This window comes from Homalodisca vitripennis, chromosome 7 (genome assembly GCF_021130785.1).
Source record: "Homalodisca vitripennis isolate AUS2020 chromosome 7, UT_GWSS_2.1, whole genome shotgun sequence".
Taxonomy (NCBI): domain Eukaryota; kingdom Metazoa; phylum Arthropoda; class Insecta; order Hemiptera; family Cicadellidae; genus Homalodisca; species Homalodisca vitripennis.
Genome location: NC_060213.1, coordinates 128012794 through 128026912, shown reverse-complemented (window position 1 = coordinate 128026912; position 14119 = coordinate 128012794). Strand labels below are relative to the sequence as shown.

At 39.5% G+C, this 14119-nt stretch overlaps 1 protein-coding gene across 10 annotated transcripts in view; it reads left to right on the top strand.

Moving 5' to 3' along the window:
• LOC124366301 (protein alan shepard) overlaps window positions 1-14119 on the top strand; it is a 167627-nt gene that overhangs the window by 90247 nt on the left and 63261 nt on the right. For all 10 annotated transcript variants that reach the window (XM_046822732.1, XM_046822731.1, XM_046822737.1 and 7 more), the window contains one exon: window positions 4809-5006. In XM_046822732.1, coding sequence (XP_046678688.1) covers window positions 4809-5006 — 198 coding nt within the window. The remainder of the gene's footprint in view (window positions 1-4808; window positions 5007-14119) is intronic.

Below are 14119 nucleotides of genomic sequence, written 5' to 3'. Positions count from 1 at the left end.
GCAATGTTGACAAGATCTGAGTCGCACATTAAAGTTGGTGTCAGGCACCAATGGGAGGCTAGTTTAAGGGTCAGAAAAACTGTAGTTGTCGTTTGTACAGAAAGCAATGTTGACAAGATCTGAGTCACACATTAAAGTTGGTGTCAGGGACCATTGGGAGGCCAGTTCAAGGGTCAGAAAAACTGTAGTCGTCGTTTGTACAGAAAGCAATGTTGACAAGATCTGAGTCACACATTAAAGTTGGTGTCAGGCACCAATGGGAGGCCAGTTCAAGGGTCAGAAAAACTGTAGTTGTCGTTTGTACAGAAAGCAATGTTGACAAGATCTGAGTCGCACATTAAAGTTGGTGTCAGGCACCAATGGGAGGCTAGTTTAAGGGTCAGAAAAACTGTATCGTCGTTTGTACAGAAAGCAATGTTGACAAGATCTGAGTCACACATTAAAGTTGGTATCAGGCACCAATGGGAGGCCAGTTTAAGGGTTAGAAAAACTGTAGTTGTCGTTTGTACAGAAAGCAATGTTGACAAGATCTGAGTCACACATTAAAGTTATTAAATGCATTAATAAGAGGTGACAATTTTAATGACCTATAATTAGAATTTCTAGTGGATCATCTTGTACCCTGATTAGATTGTGGTGGTGGCCGCTTACTATACTGCAACAACTGAATATATCCTAACGGAGATCGATCGTTGGGTGGTGTCTAAATGGAAGGTTATCGAAGCGATGTTTCCACACTTTTTAATCATCTGTTTCAAATATTGTGCCTGTAAGGGAGAGTTATTGGGGTAACATAACGGAAAATATTTCGTACCTTCTCTTTGCTGGCTAGCTTCAAGACGTTATTTTAGTAGCCTTTCTTACCTAGTCGTTAAACTGTGGACGCAGAGCAGAATGCTCTTCTCAATACTTGAAGTGCAGTATGAATCATATTCGTGAATCATATCTTGCTGTCGTGCACATGTTGACTATTAACCTAATCACGAGAACAGAGTATTTACTAACCTTACGTTACGAAATAACTGTTCCTAAAACAGAATAGTTGCCTTTATTTGTGTTTTTAAAACAACTTCCGAAGCACTACCGCCGTACTAGGCTCTAGGTTTGTGCGTTTTGAAGAATAGACGTCGGCCGCGGATAATTAACAAAACCTGATTAATATAATCTGTGTTAAAATTAAACATATGAAATAGTGGTTTACAAAATTACACGCCCACGGTGGTTTAATAGCTTACCTGACCATTTCCCATATTGTTTAGAATACCCGTTAAGACTACAGGGTAAGATGGCAATTTAATAACTTTTTAGTAATTTTTAAATAACATACTCAATAACAGTGCACCTATCTTGTATAAAACTTGATCTTACTCGAAAAAAAAGTTCTCGTTGTTGTGGTTTTTCAATGTTGCAGTTCGGTTGAAAAGCGTCCAAAACCGGATCCATTTTTCTTTGTTATTGTTTGATATAAAAACTGGAAGTTCTTGTTGGTACGTTATTTGCTTTATGTGTCTAAAAACGGAAATAAAGAAGCTAAATTGTAGCTCCATTGTTCGTGGTTAATTTTAAACTTGGTACTTTTGATCCAGGAGAAGAACCGATTGTGACTACCAGTAGTTTCGCAGATGGTAACGTGGCTTTGCATTTATACGTGGTGATAAATAACCCAAGGCCAAAGTCTCATCAGCTTTTAAAGTCAAGTGTATTGCTTTATACATTTTAGTGACGGTGCCTCTGGAACGAACCCGTCTGTATTGGTATGGCGCTTGGACTGGGTTGTAATATACTGCACGATATAACTGAATCAATTAGAGTCATTAATGCTTAATTGGCACAGTCGGGTTCTTTCATTGCGAATCACTCGTACAGGCGGTGTCATTCGGTGGTGTGCTCGGATATCGATACAAACAACCGACCATGATACGATTTCGATCATCGTATCGATGTCGTGAGTCGAGTCACGTATGCCAATGAAGTATGAGTGACTCTACAACGTTTTAGGTCAAGGACGTCTTCTTCTACAAAGCATACGTGTAAAAAGCAGGCGTAATCGAGATAGGTCTCTTCAAAACACTTACTTTCTAAGGCGAAACTCCTAAGGTGTTTTTTTAGAAATTTGGCATCCTTCCTGGCAGGGAAGTAATAAAACTAGATTTTGGCCATACAAATGTGTTCTCGTTTTTGGACTGTTTGGAGAGTTGTGTAATTTCTAATTTAATGCATTATTATATATGTGGTTCGACGTTTTGGTCCATGTATCATAGAATGTTACTATGTTTTATCACTTGGTAGCATCATGCAACAAAATACAACAGGAAGTTATCGTCCGATATCAAAAGTGTAAAAACAAATAAAATTGTAATAACCTTAATTAAAGATGTTCCATCATGTTATGTGACAGTGACAGACTTTTAAAAGCTATAAATCGACGATATACAGTAGGTACGTAACTTATTAGTTATTGAATTTGGTTCCCTAGCGAAAGTGTAACTTTTCCTCAATTTTTATCATTCAATGGTCATTGAGTGTAAAAAAACTTACCAAGTTTCTTGTCTTGTTCATTTTCTGTTCATATAAACAGTTGGTTGAAAGCCAGGCACTGTCTCCCCTGGGTGTCTCCTAATAAAAAGAGGCGCGCCGCAACATACCCAGTGTTTTACATAATTGAACAGGATCGCAAAATTACCAACCGAACCATCGATTTTATGAAAATACTATGCGATAAACTGTTTCGATACTTCATCCTCTGATTCGGTATGTTGTATCGATATCCCACATCGAGTGCGATCCGATCACACTCACTGGTCTGGGAGGCCGATCGCGCCGAGTAAGGAACAACGCGACTGAAGTCACCATTGACCTTTGACCTTGTTGACTCTCATTGACCTTGATTACGGTGTTATCGGACGTTGTATACTGTCTTGTAGGGAGCCCGCGACGGCGACAACACCGATGTTGGGTTTCACGTCAGTTTAATTATCCAACCGGTTTTCATCGGTAAAATCCACGCATATGTTGTTTTTTTTAACTGAACGAAAAAACACACAAGTGTACACATAATTCTTCTGAGATAAAATACATTTTTTGCCTGTTAATACACTACCAAGCGCTATATTTACAATTACAAGTTATGAAATCTAACCTTAGCCTTAGCTTGGCTGTTATTACGAGATTCATTGCTAAGCGATATGTTTACTATTCGCAGCAATGAGAGTGAATCTTAGCCTTTCCTTTGCCTAGCTGTTGATACATGCACTACTAAGTGATATATTTCCTATTTGCAGCTATGAGATTTTACTTTGTGGCCTTAGCTTGGCTGTTAATACAATCTGTGATATATTTACAATTAGCCCTTAGCCTTAGCTTGGCTGTTATTACGAGATTCATTGCTAAGCGATATGTTTACTATTCGCAGCAATGAGAGTGAATCTTAGCCTTTCCTTTGCCTAGCTGTTGATACATGCACTACTAAGTGATATATTTCCTATTTGCAGCTATGAGATTTTACTTTGTGGCCTTAGCTTGGCTGTTAATACGATCACTACCAAGTGATATATTTCTATTAGCAGTTATGAAATCTAACCTGAGCCTTAGCTTGGCTGTTAATACGAGATTCATTGCTAAGCGATATGTTTACCTATTCGCAGCTATGAGAGTGAATCTTAGCCTTTCCTTTGCCTAGCTGTTAATACATGCACTACCAAGTGATATATTTCCTATTTGCAGCTATGAGATTTTACTTTGTGGCCTTAGCTTGGCTGTTAATACAATCACTACCAAGTGATATATTTACAATTAGCAGTTATGAAATCTAACCTTAGCCTTAGCTTGGCTGTTATTACGAGATTCATTGCTAAGCGATATGTTTACTATTCGCAGCAATGAGAGTGAATCTTAGCCTTTCCTTGGCTGTTGAATAAATGCACTACCAAGTGATATCTTTCCTATTCGCAGCTATGAGATTTTACTTTGTGGCCTTCTCTTCGCTATTAATACATTCACTACCAAGCGACATGTTGACTATTCGCAGCTATTATATTTATCTTTTTGGCCTCGTTAATACGATAACTACCCAGTGATAATTTTCTATTCGTAGGTATGAGATTCTGAGCCTTACCTTGGCTGTTAATAAATGCACTGTGATATCTTTCCTATTCGCAGCTATGAGTTTTACTTTGTGGCCTTAGCTTGGCTGTTAATACAATGCACTACCAAGTGATATATTTCCTATTCGCAGCTATGGGAGCGAACCTTAGCCTTCTCTTCGCTATTAATACATTCACTACCAAGCGACATGTTGACTATTCGCAGCTATTATATTTATCTTTTTGGCCTCGTTAATACGATAACTACCCAGTGATAATTTTCTATTCGTAGGTATGAGATTCTGAGCCTTACCTTGGCTGTTAATAAATGCACTACCAAGTGATATCTTTCCTATTCGCAGCTATGAGTTTTACTTTGTGGCCTTAACCCAGCTGTTGATACAATTACTACCAAGCGACATGTTTGTGACGTGTTTGAACAATAAACATTTTATCACTTGTAGCGTTACTGCATCGTATCTGGAAACCATTGAGAATTTTATATAAGCTGGACTTGGGAATGTTCAAGCGGGTGCCAAGGAAGAGCGGAGGGTTCAAGGGACGAACTTCAGTCCACCCTGCCCTGGTCCAAACATTTTGGTATAGCTCTTGCTTGCAGTAATCCTTTAGAATCGTGTATGTCAGATCCAAGCTGCCATCTAATTAGTAATAATATCTGGTGGTAGTATAAATAGGCTACTCATGGTTGGTGTTTGTGTGTTCCAGGGGACCAACGGGCCACGCGCCCCCGCCTCCCCCTACCCGGCGATGAAGGGAGGGCCCCGCACGGGCGGCAACCCCTACCGAGCCGCGGGGGTCAGCTGGGGGCCCCAGCCCGCCTACACCGGCACCCCCCCTGCCGCCACACAGATCCGGTACACCACCGGCAACGCTGTGCCCTACACTCAGCCGTATCCCGCCTCGGTGAGTACTTTACAGGGCCGTACCTACCCCCCGTAAACAGGGCAAACACCCATTGTGCAGAAATATCCGGGTATTACAAATTCTAATTCTTGTCTATGTTGAACCTTGGGAAGTGTATGAAAACTCATTTTTCAGAGTTAACACTAGAAAGTTATTTTTAAATTAACAGAAATTAGCATTGAGACTTAGTAATTAGGTTAAAAGATTAGGGAATTAAATTAAATTGGCTTAACCCCCCTCTAACTTGGAAGTTCAGAAAAAGTTCCTTATAAATGAATAATAAATTTTGATTATTTAAAGGCAGATTCATAAACTTCATCTAGTATTTTTTTTTTTTATCTTCCGCACATATTTAATTACTATTATTTGTCCTATTTGAGCTATGAAAGTAGGAAGCACCCTCTGTTCCCACATCCATAGTTGTTATTTTTCAGTATTATCATTGATGCTTTTCTTAAAGTGGGTATTTGACAGTTTTTATTATAAATAATTGAGCCGACTTTACAGTAACCGAGTTGGCCGAGTGTTAGCAGTTAGCATTCGAGTGGTTAGAATAATTTCATTTGTTTGTCCACACGATAGCTTGAAAACCAATTCACCTATAGACTTTGAATTGTGCATAAAGTTTTATCTCTGTACTGTGTATGCGATTTTGGTTTCGAATAAAATGCGGGCCACTCCAAGGGATTTGGCTGAGCATAAAACGAACATGTTTGCATTGGAATTTTGGGAGAACCATTGAATTTGACGTAAAAATTAAATGTTTGAGTTATCTTTAACCCCACCAATAAATTTTTAACGGTTCAATAAAACAACCTCAGTTATTAAATGATAAATAGTTTACTACACAACACCGGAAGTATCGTCCTGGAGATTGTGTATTACTACCTCAAGTACTTTTATGGTCGGAAACTGTAGATAGTATGTGATCTGTCAAAAGTGACTCGAATACAATTCCCTGACTATGATTTGTAAGGAGCCTTAAGAGCCCCAGAGGATTAAGCGACCCTCGCGCCCCGACGCGCACACCGTCACACGCGCAGATCGGCCTACCTGCCCTCACTTTTGTTCGATGACTCACATACTAGGCGCCAGGCGAAAAAACTGTTATTTTTATTTGAGGTTAATATGGTTGTAATTTTAATTCTGCATTTTATTTAATGTAAATAGAATCCAAACTCGAAATGCCTACGACATTCTTGACTGACGCAACTCAAAAATAAAGGGTTCAATGATCAATTAAACTTTCTAATATCAGTTACTTAGACATTTAAGAAAATCGTGTTAATAAAGCAAATAACTATTGTATATTACAAAACGATATCGATATTACCATATTGTTAATGATACATAACGATTATAATACATTTTTTAAATTTGCTCATGAATGTTAAATATTAAACAGGTGGATTAAACATTCTTCACAAATACGCTAATCTTGTTATCGTTTTGTAATATATATTATTTATTTGCTTTATTAACAAGTGTTTATTAAAATAACATGTAAGTAACTGATATTACAAAGTCCAGTTGATCGTTGGCACCTTTATTTCTAAGATATGTCAGAAATGTCCCTAGTAGTTTTTTTGTTCGGAGTCAATTTTTATGAAAATGTAGATTTCAAAAATTACAAAAATATTAACCTAACATACAATTGATTACGATAAATAGTTTTTGCAGACTAAGGCCTACTATGTGTCACCAGCACAGGGACGGCAGGTAGGCCGGGCTGCGCGTGTGTCGGTGTGTGCGCGTTCGGGTGAAAGAGTCGCTTTATAATCCTCTGCGGCTCTAGAGGCGACGGATACACTATAAGCTCCCAACTGTATTTGTTCGTCCGCTTCAAAAAGTGGATGGCTGGACTGAGCGTCCGGTGAAGGCGAAGGGCTGATGAAAGCGCTCCCCGTGGACAAAATTTGACTTGGGCGCTCAGTCCGGACACCCTTAAATGCCTGGTCTCGGTTTAGCTGTGATAGCAATGGGACTACAGGCTCAACACCGTGCCAGTACAAGTACACACACATGCAGTGTACAGTGTATGCGCCTATTGTAGTCCACAGCCTATGTTTGTCATTCAAGTCTGCATTGTGTCCTCGTTACTGGCTTTGTTCTTTTTACATTTCAGATTCTATTCTCCCGTGCGTCGTCGTTTCTGACCACTCGCGAAAAGCGACAACGAGGTCGTTGAAAACAGCACGATTCTGTACCGTAAACTGGTGTGTCCTAATTTATTACAACTTGTGATTGGTACTCCGTCATTGAGGGTTGATCAAATCCAAGCTGGATTTTCAGTGGTCTTCACCGTTTTGTACATTGTAGAGTTGTCATTTTAAACGACTCGGGAATATAAGCAGGGCTACAGGCGTAGGGAGCTTGTACAGTCGCACACAGCATTCTTATTCTCGCCTCTGTGTTTATTTATCAAAGTTTAACTTTTATTTTAAAGAATGAACGTATTTAGGACATGTTTGGAAACAGACTGGTGTGAAAGAATAACCGGTTTTCAGCCATTTGCCCTTTTTATAGGTTACAAGAATAGAACACAACGTTTCGAGTATTGAAATCTAACCTCTTCTTCAGGTGTCGGAAAAATTAAAGCGTTATGTTAGGCATGCAGTAATGTAAAAATGTAATCGATGTACTGCGAGAATTCGCTAAATTCAAAGTTACCGACAGGATAATTTGGACGTAAAAAACTCAATTATATTTCTGTACCTGGAGTTCAAGAGTGGTTAAAATAAGCACACTCCGTGTCAATGCACAAACAGAACTGACACAAATTGAACAACACCTACTACTTGCACTAGAGAAGGCGAAAGACCAGAGAGGTTAAGTTTATTGAAAGTGACTGAAGAGAGCAGAGGAAGAGATTTGACAACTGTGCTCTTGTTTGGATCAGACAAATCGTTACAAGAGATCCCAAAATGCCTTAAAACTTGAGTTCTGGGACCTCTAACGGTTGGTTATTAGCTGAGCGTTAGCGAAGCTTATAGCGCGAGAGACTGGAAAAATGTCATGTCTCTGTTTGTCCGTCCTCACGATATTTCGATATCATACTGACCTATAGACTTCAATATGAGGAGCATTAAGTTCGAAGTGGATGTCACTCCATAGGATTTGGCTGAGCGTTAGCGAATATTTTATATTGGTCTTAAGAGTACCCATGATGGAAACGAGAAAATATCAGAATAAAAAATAGTTTATACAAACCCAGTGCACTCATTATGAATAGAAACATGTGATATATTCACACATGTAGCCTAAATATCCCAAACAGGTACAATGTCATTTTATAGTGACTTACTTGGTGTGTAGAGTTTTATTATGTAAACACTGATGTTAAACCCAATTTGGTGAACAACATGTGAATGTATCATCAGGCAAGATATCTCGAGAAAGATTTCATCAGTAGACTTGAAATTGTCTATGAAACTTCGTTTCTTCATAAACAGAATGAATTCTATGATGATGCAAGGCCAAAAACGGAATTTGGAAAACTGAGCACCAAAATTTTGCCAATTATTGCTTGATTTGATGTAATTGAAATTCCCGCCTTGATCCGCTGACAGGTTAAGTTCCTCTTAAGAGGAAATAGAGGGGAGAATTTGCAGTCAGGAGATCGCGACGTGCAAATAGGATCGTGGGGAGAGACGGAGAGGAAATATGTGCTGGGAGTTGATCGTCAGCGCCATCTATGGAGTAAGCGCGGAACTACAGGTGGCAAGTGACACAATTTGTTCCGCATTACTGGCGTGTCTATAGTAGCTCGACAGTCTGGCATGGAGGAGATGGATTTACATTCTTGGGGACTAAGTTTTGTTACGCTTAATAGCAAACTAGAGATGCTGGGCTGTAGCTTTTTTAGATGAGTTTGGTAAGAGGCCCAATCCTCGGTCAAGCTTTCTTTTCTTAATATTGTGTGTGTAAAAATATGTACGAAAACTTCGAAACTTATTTAAATATATTAGTATACAAGTTTTGGCCCAACATATGTGTTGTTTATGTACCATCCGTCTACTTGAGCTTAAAATTCGTAGTATACAATTTATTGTCGGCATGCAAAACTGACTAGAATATTTATTTTGTATAGTCTTATAGAAAAACTTTAGTTGAAATTCCATCTTTGATAACTGCCAAACTAGTTTATGTCTCTAACAAACACATTTTGTACACGTTTTAGTAAACGAAATTAATCCCACTCTTGGGTGGTGACGAGTTTATTTCTTGTTGTTAAGCACTGTGGAATTATAATAACTATCTCAACACTAAAATAAAAAAGTAAACAGTAATTTGTATTTGATATCGGTAATGCGCAGAAAATATTAAAGGCTTTTGATTAAATAAATACATTTGTAATAACATCTAATTTTTTATAAATAATGTCTTTGAACAAATCGCATAGTCAATTTATTGTAAATAATATGATTGGCATGATATGCTTGGTTAATATTATAGCATCTGCCATATCGTTTCATGAAATATTGGATTTTAAACTTAATTTATTGTATGTATGCGGTTAGTGATTTTTACTAACCTTGTAAATAATATTTATAGTATTATAGTAGGCTATTCTATGTTTGATGGATGTATATGTTTTTCACATTATATCCTTCTTTATTATATGTTGAATTATTAAGTATTTAAGTTACGCTGATGGCGATATTTTTCTTTTCAGTTTTCTGCCAGATGCTAAAAGATAATTAAAAATGATGCTATGGTTTTAAAACGTTTTAAATTTCTAACCAAATGGTTTTAAAATGACTAGCCATACGAAGCTAGTCATTTTAATTAAAAATTATAATTATGTAAATATTAATTGGAAAATAAATAATGTTTTCATTTTATTAGTCTAAATTACGATTTCTGAAATATCCAGGTATTACAAAACGACCGATGGCGCCGTGGGGAATAGATGTAACTATCTCTATCTTAAAATCTTGTCAAAGTAGAGTGATGATAATTATATCGTGTCTAGAGTACAATTTTCTTTAGTTCTTCAGTTTTATTAAAAGAAAACTCTTTTCAGAGAGTTTCTTTGTCTACTAACGTTGGGGTGTGGCTCCTACTGAATATATCGTTAATGAAGGGAGATTACTTGTATTCATATACACCCTGGTTGGCGCGATGTGTACCCCCTCACAGTGGCCATGACGTTTTCAACAACGAACAGATTAACTAAAGTGCTCTTACGCGCCTTCTAATTGGCATAATGTTTACTTCTCCACATTCTTCACACAGATGTATACACGACAGAGGAGGTAGCAGTAGTTGTGAAGGGGGTTTAATTGCTCTCACATATCCTAGTTGGCGCGATGTGTACCTTCCCCCCTCCCACAACTTCTCTCACATACACACTAGTTGGCGCGATGTGTACCTTCCCCCCCTCCCCCAACTTCTCTCACATACACACTAGTTGGCGCGATGTGCACCTAATTCCCCTAAATTGTCTCACATACACACTAGCTGGCGCTATGTGTATATCATCCTCCTAAATTCTCTCACATACACCCTAGTTGGCGCGATGTGCACCTAATTCCCTAAATTGTCTCACATACACACTAGTTGGCGCGATGTGCACCTAATTCCCCTAAATTGTCTCACATACACACTAGCTGGCGCTATGTGTATATCATCCTCCTAAATTCTCTCACATACACCCTAGTTGGCGCGATATGTACCTTCCCCTCCAACTTCTCTCACATACACCCTAGTTGGCGTTATGTGTACCTCATCCCCCTGAATTCTCTCACATACACCCTAGTTGGCGCGATGTGTACCTCCCCCCCCTACTTTTTCTCACATACATCCTAGTTTCGGTTCTCACACACAGGCTTTTGCCCATGTGGGTACCTTCCCGTGTATATTATTATCACTATATTTGTATTATATGTAAATGAGATAAATAAATGAAAATGGAAATGAATGAAATGAATGAGTTGGCGCTATGTGTACCTCATCCCCCTAATTCCTCTCACATACACCCTAGTTGGCGCGATGTGTACCTCCCCCCTCACAGTGGCCGTGAAGTTTTCAACAAGGAACAGGTTAAGGTAGGAGACGAGGTACGCAGGAGTTGTGAAGAGGGGGGGTTCAATTTCTCTGACACTTACCGTAGTTGGCGCAATGTGTACCTGTCCCCTCACAGTGGCCATGAAGTTTTCAACAAGGAACAGATTAAGGTAGGAGACGAGGTAAGCAGGAGTTGTGAAGAGGGGGGTTCAATTTCTCTGACACTTACCCTAGCTGGCGCGATGTTTACCCTCCAGATTGGCCGGTGCACGCGCACACGACCTCGTGACCAGAATCACAACTCGCTTGACGCGGTCACTGCACGGGCCCGAGGTCCGGCCGTCTTACCGGATGTCTGCTGCCGCTCGTACCGGAAGTGCCTGATTGATAAGCCACAGTAATCTGAAGGAAGCTCTTGGACTCGTGATACTCAGATAATGTTGAACCCTCGCCCGACCTTCCGCGAACAGCAGCGACCACAGATGCCGGTCAGTTTGGGTGAAACCGCGCGAAAACGCCCACACAAGAATCCCGTCCCTGCAGGATTCCTAAGTGGTTATGGACCCATTTAGTTTAAAAGACACAAGATGTGCTAATTGTCAAGAGGAATGAATTCGAACTAAACATTATGTGAAACCACCCTTACAAATTTAGTTAAAAAAAGCACCACATACTTACCAACGACAGAGAGCGCCTTCCTCCAGTGTGGCGTCTGACCTTCTCTCACTAAATAGATCAATGTATTCTCGTGTTATTGGTCTCATCACGGGGCATGGTCACCTGAGGAAGCATCTTCACAGAGTCGGCATCCTTCAAATAAAATAAAATCGTTTAATTGCAGTTGACAATATTACATTGCATAATAAACATCAATTTTCATATCTAATTTTTTTCATTCATCAGGGATGCTACAGGTCAGGGAAATCAGGGAAGTCAGGGAAAAAAACAGGACTGGAAATCAGGGAAAAGTCAGGGAATCCGGTCTCAAGTCAGGGTAAAGTCAGGGAATTTCGACGTTGGTCAGGGAAAAATATAAAATCCCTTTACACAAATAAACTTACTGCCGCTGCGCCGAGTCCAAGCCTGCAGACGACGTGGCACATATTTTACTTCTGAGTTGTAAAAGATCATTTAAGTCAATCTTTTTGTACGTATTAAACTGTGTTCACTTTATTTTTTGCTTTGTTATATTTGCCACCCTGTTAGCCTCAACAGCGCTTTTTTCCACCCGTTAATTGCCAAAAACCCTGGGGATTGCGTCGAAAAAAGTCAGGGAAAAATGAAAAATTTGGTCTGGAAATCAGGGAAAAGTCAGGGAATTTCATTATTGGACTCCTGTAGCAACCCTGTTCATCCCACATCAAGTCCATATTTAAACTTACAACATTCAAACATTCACTCCCCATTCATTCCATGCCAATTACGCCCACTTTCGGCATTGGAGTCAGTTTCCTCATCGCGTGGTCTTCCCAGTAGAATGCCTAAAACTCATCAACACTGTAGAAAGTGTTTGACGCCAGGCAGAGTTTGGTACGAGTTTTTAACACCTTGGGCGTTGAGGCATTTAAAATTTTGTTCGGCAATCTGTTTGTAAAATGAACACCTGCCTGCGAGGGCAAACGTTCATAAACCACCGTTCTGTGCATCCCCGAACGGTAGTTATCTCTGCCTCTTGTCTCATATTCATGTATGTCTCGTCCTTATGTACAACCTGCCTCGTCCACATACAGGAGGATCCGCTCTGTAGAATGTGTGATGAGCAGGATGAAACTGCCGAACACCTGCTCTTTGATTGGCCTTCAATAGCAAGGGAGTGCTACGACATCTTTGGTATTCCGGGCAAGGGTGGTGAATTTCCCCAGGGGGACCTGATAGGTTGTTTTCGGCGGTTTGTGGAACTGCTGAAATCATAGACTGGTTGGCCTCATGGTGTGCTTCCGGGGTGCGCAAAAGGTCCTTGAGGCTTAAGTGCATGGCAGTAGGCCGCCCCATAGAAGAAGAAGAACCAACGTCATCTTCCGAACTTAGGTCAAACCCGCTCCCCAGAATGATTGGGTGCTATCGTAGGCGATGACTCACAGTGACTCAGTGTGACTCAGAGGTCACGTCAACTGTAACCACTATCACTATCACTGTCACTGTCACTGAACACTATCACCGGAGGTTACAAGTTAACATTGCGCTGTGGCGTCTACAGAACATTTAACACCATCCGGTCTTCATCACGATTACGTTTTGTTACAACTAAATAGTTCATATCCTACCATACGAGCAAACCCCCTCGAGACGGATAAATTTACATTTAGCGGTTTAAATGCTCACCCCAAAATGCCTATACGTTATTTGATATTTTTGGTTGGTAAGTAATTTATTTTGACGTAGATTTTATATATGGCCGCCATCTTGGATCTGTTTCTTCACATATTATTAGGGTGTGTGAACATGATTTTGGACATTTTTTACGATGAGTAAGTAGTTTCAAACCGTTTTAGTTTATCCTTTGTGGATCCCAAAATGGGGATTAAAAATCCAAATTTCACCAAAATATCGTGTATTTTTAGAACGCATCTATGATTCTGTAAGCGGTTTTGATTTTTTTATAGTTTATCTAACTTTTCTTTCGTTTTCACCTGTTGAATTTCATGGAGATACAGTCAACAGGTATCTGCACGATGCGAGTAAAATTATAGTGTAACAATCCTTAAAGATCGTGCAAATCTCTTGGAAAAGATGATGAAAACTTAATCTTGGTAGATTTATATAAAGGTTCAGCACAATTTTCTTTTAGCTGTATACACTTTTTTCGGAGATTTATGCGTCTGTTTTTTAAGACGTCCAAAAAGTTAGGCTCCAGAAGGTCTAACGTTTCTTCAACAAAATGTGTCTCTGTTTCGAGTAAATGGTCTCCACGTTGTAATGTATCAAGGATTTGAATGTAGAAATAAAAATTTAACTACGGGTCAGATCGGTAGATCATGGTCATTCGAATTTTAATTGCGTATACAATTATAGCTATCGAAACCGCGCCGGTAAACCCTCATGCATTGTCGTCGCGGCAAAGGAAAAAACGGAAACATTGTTTCAAAATGGCGAATCCATTACGG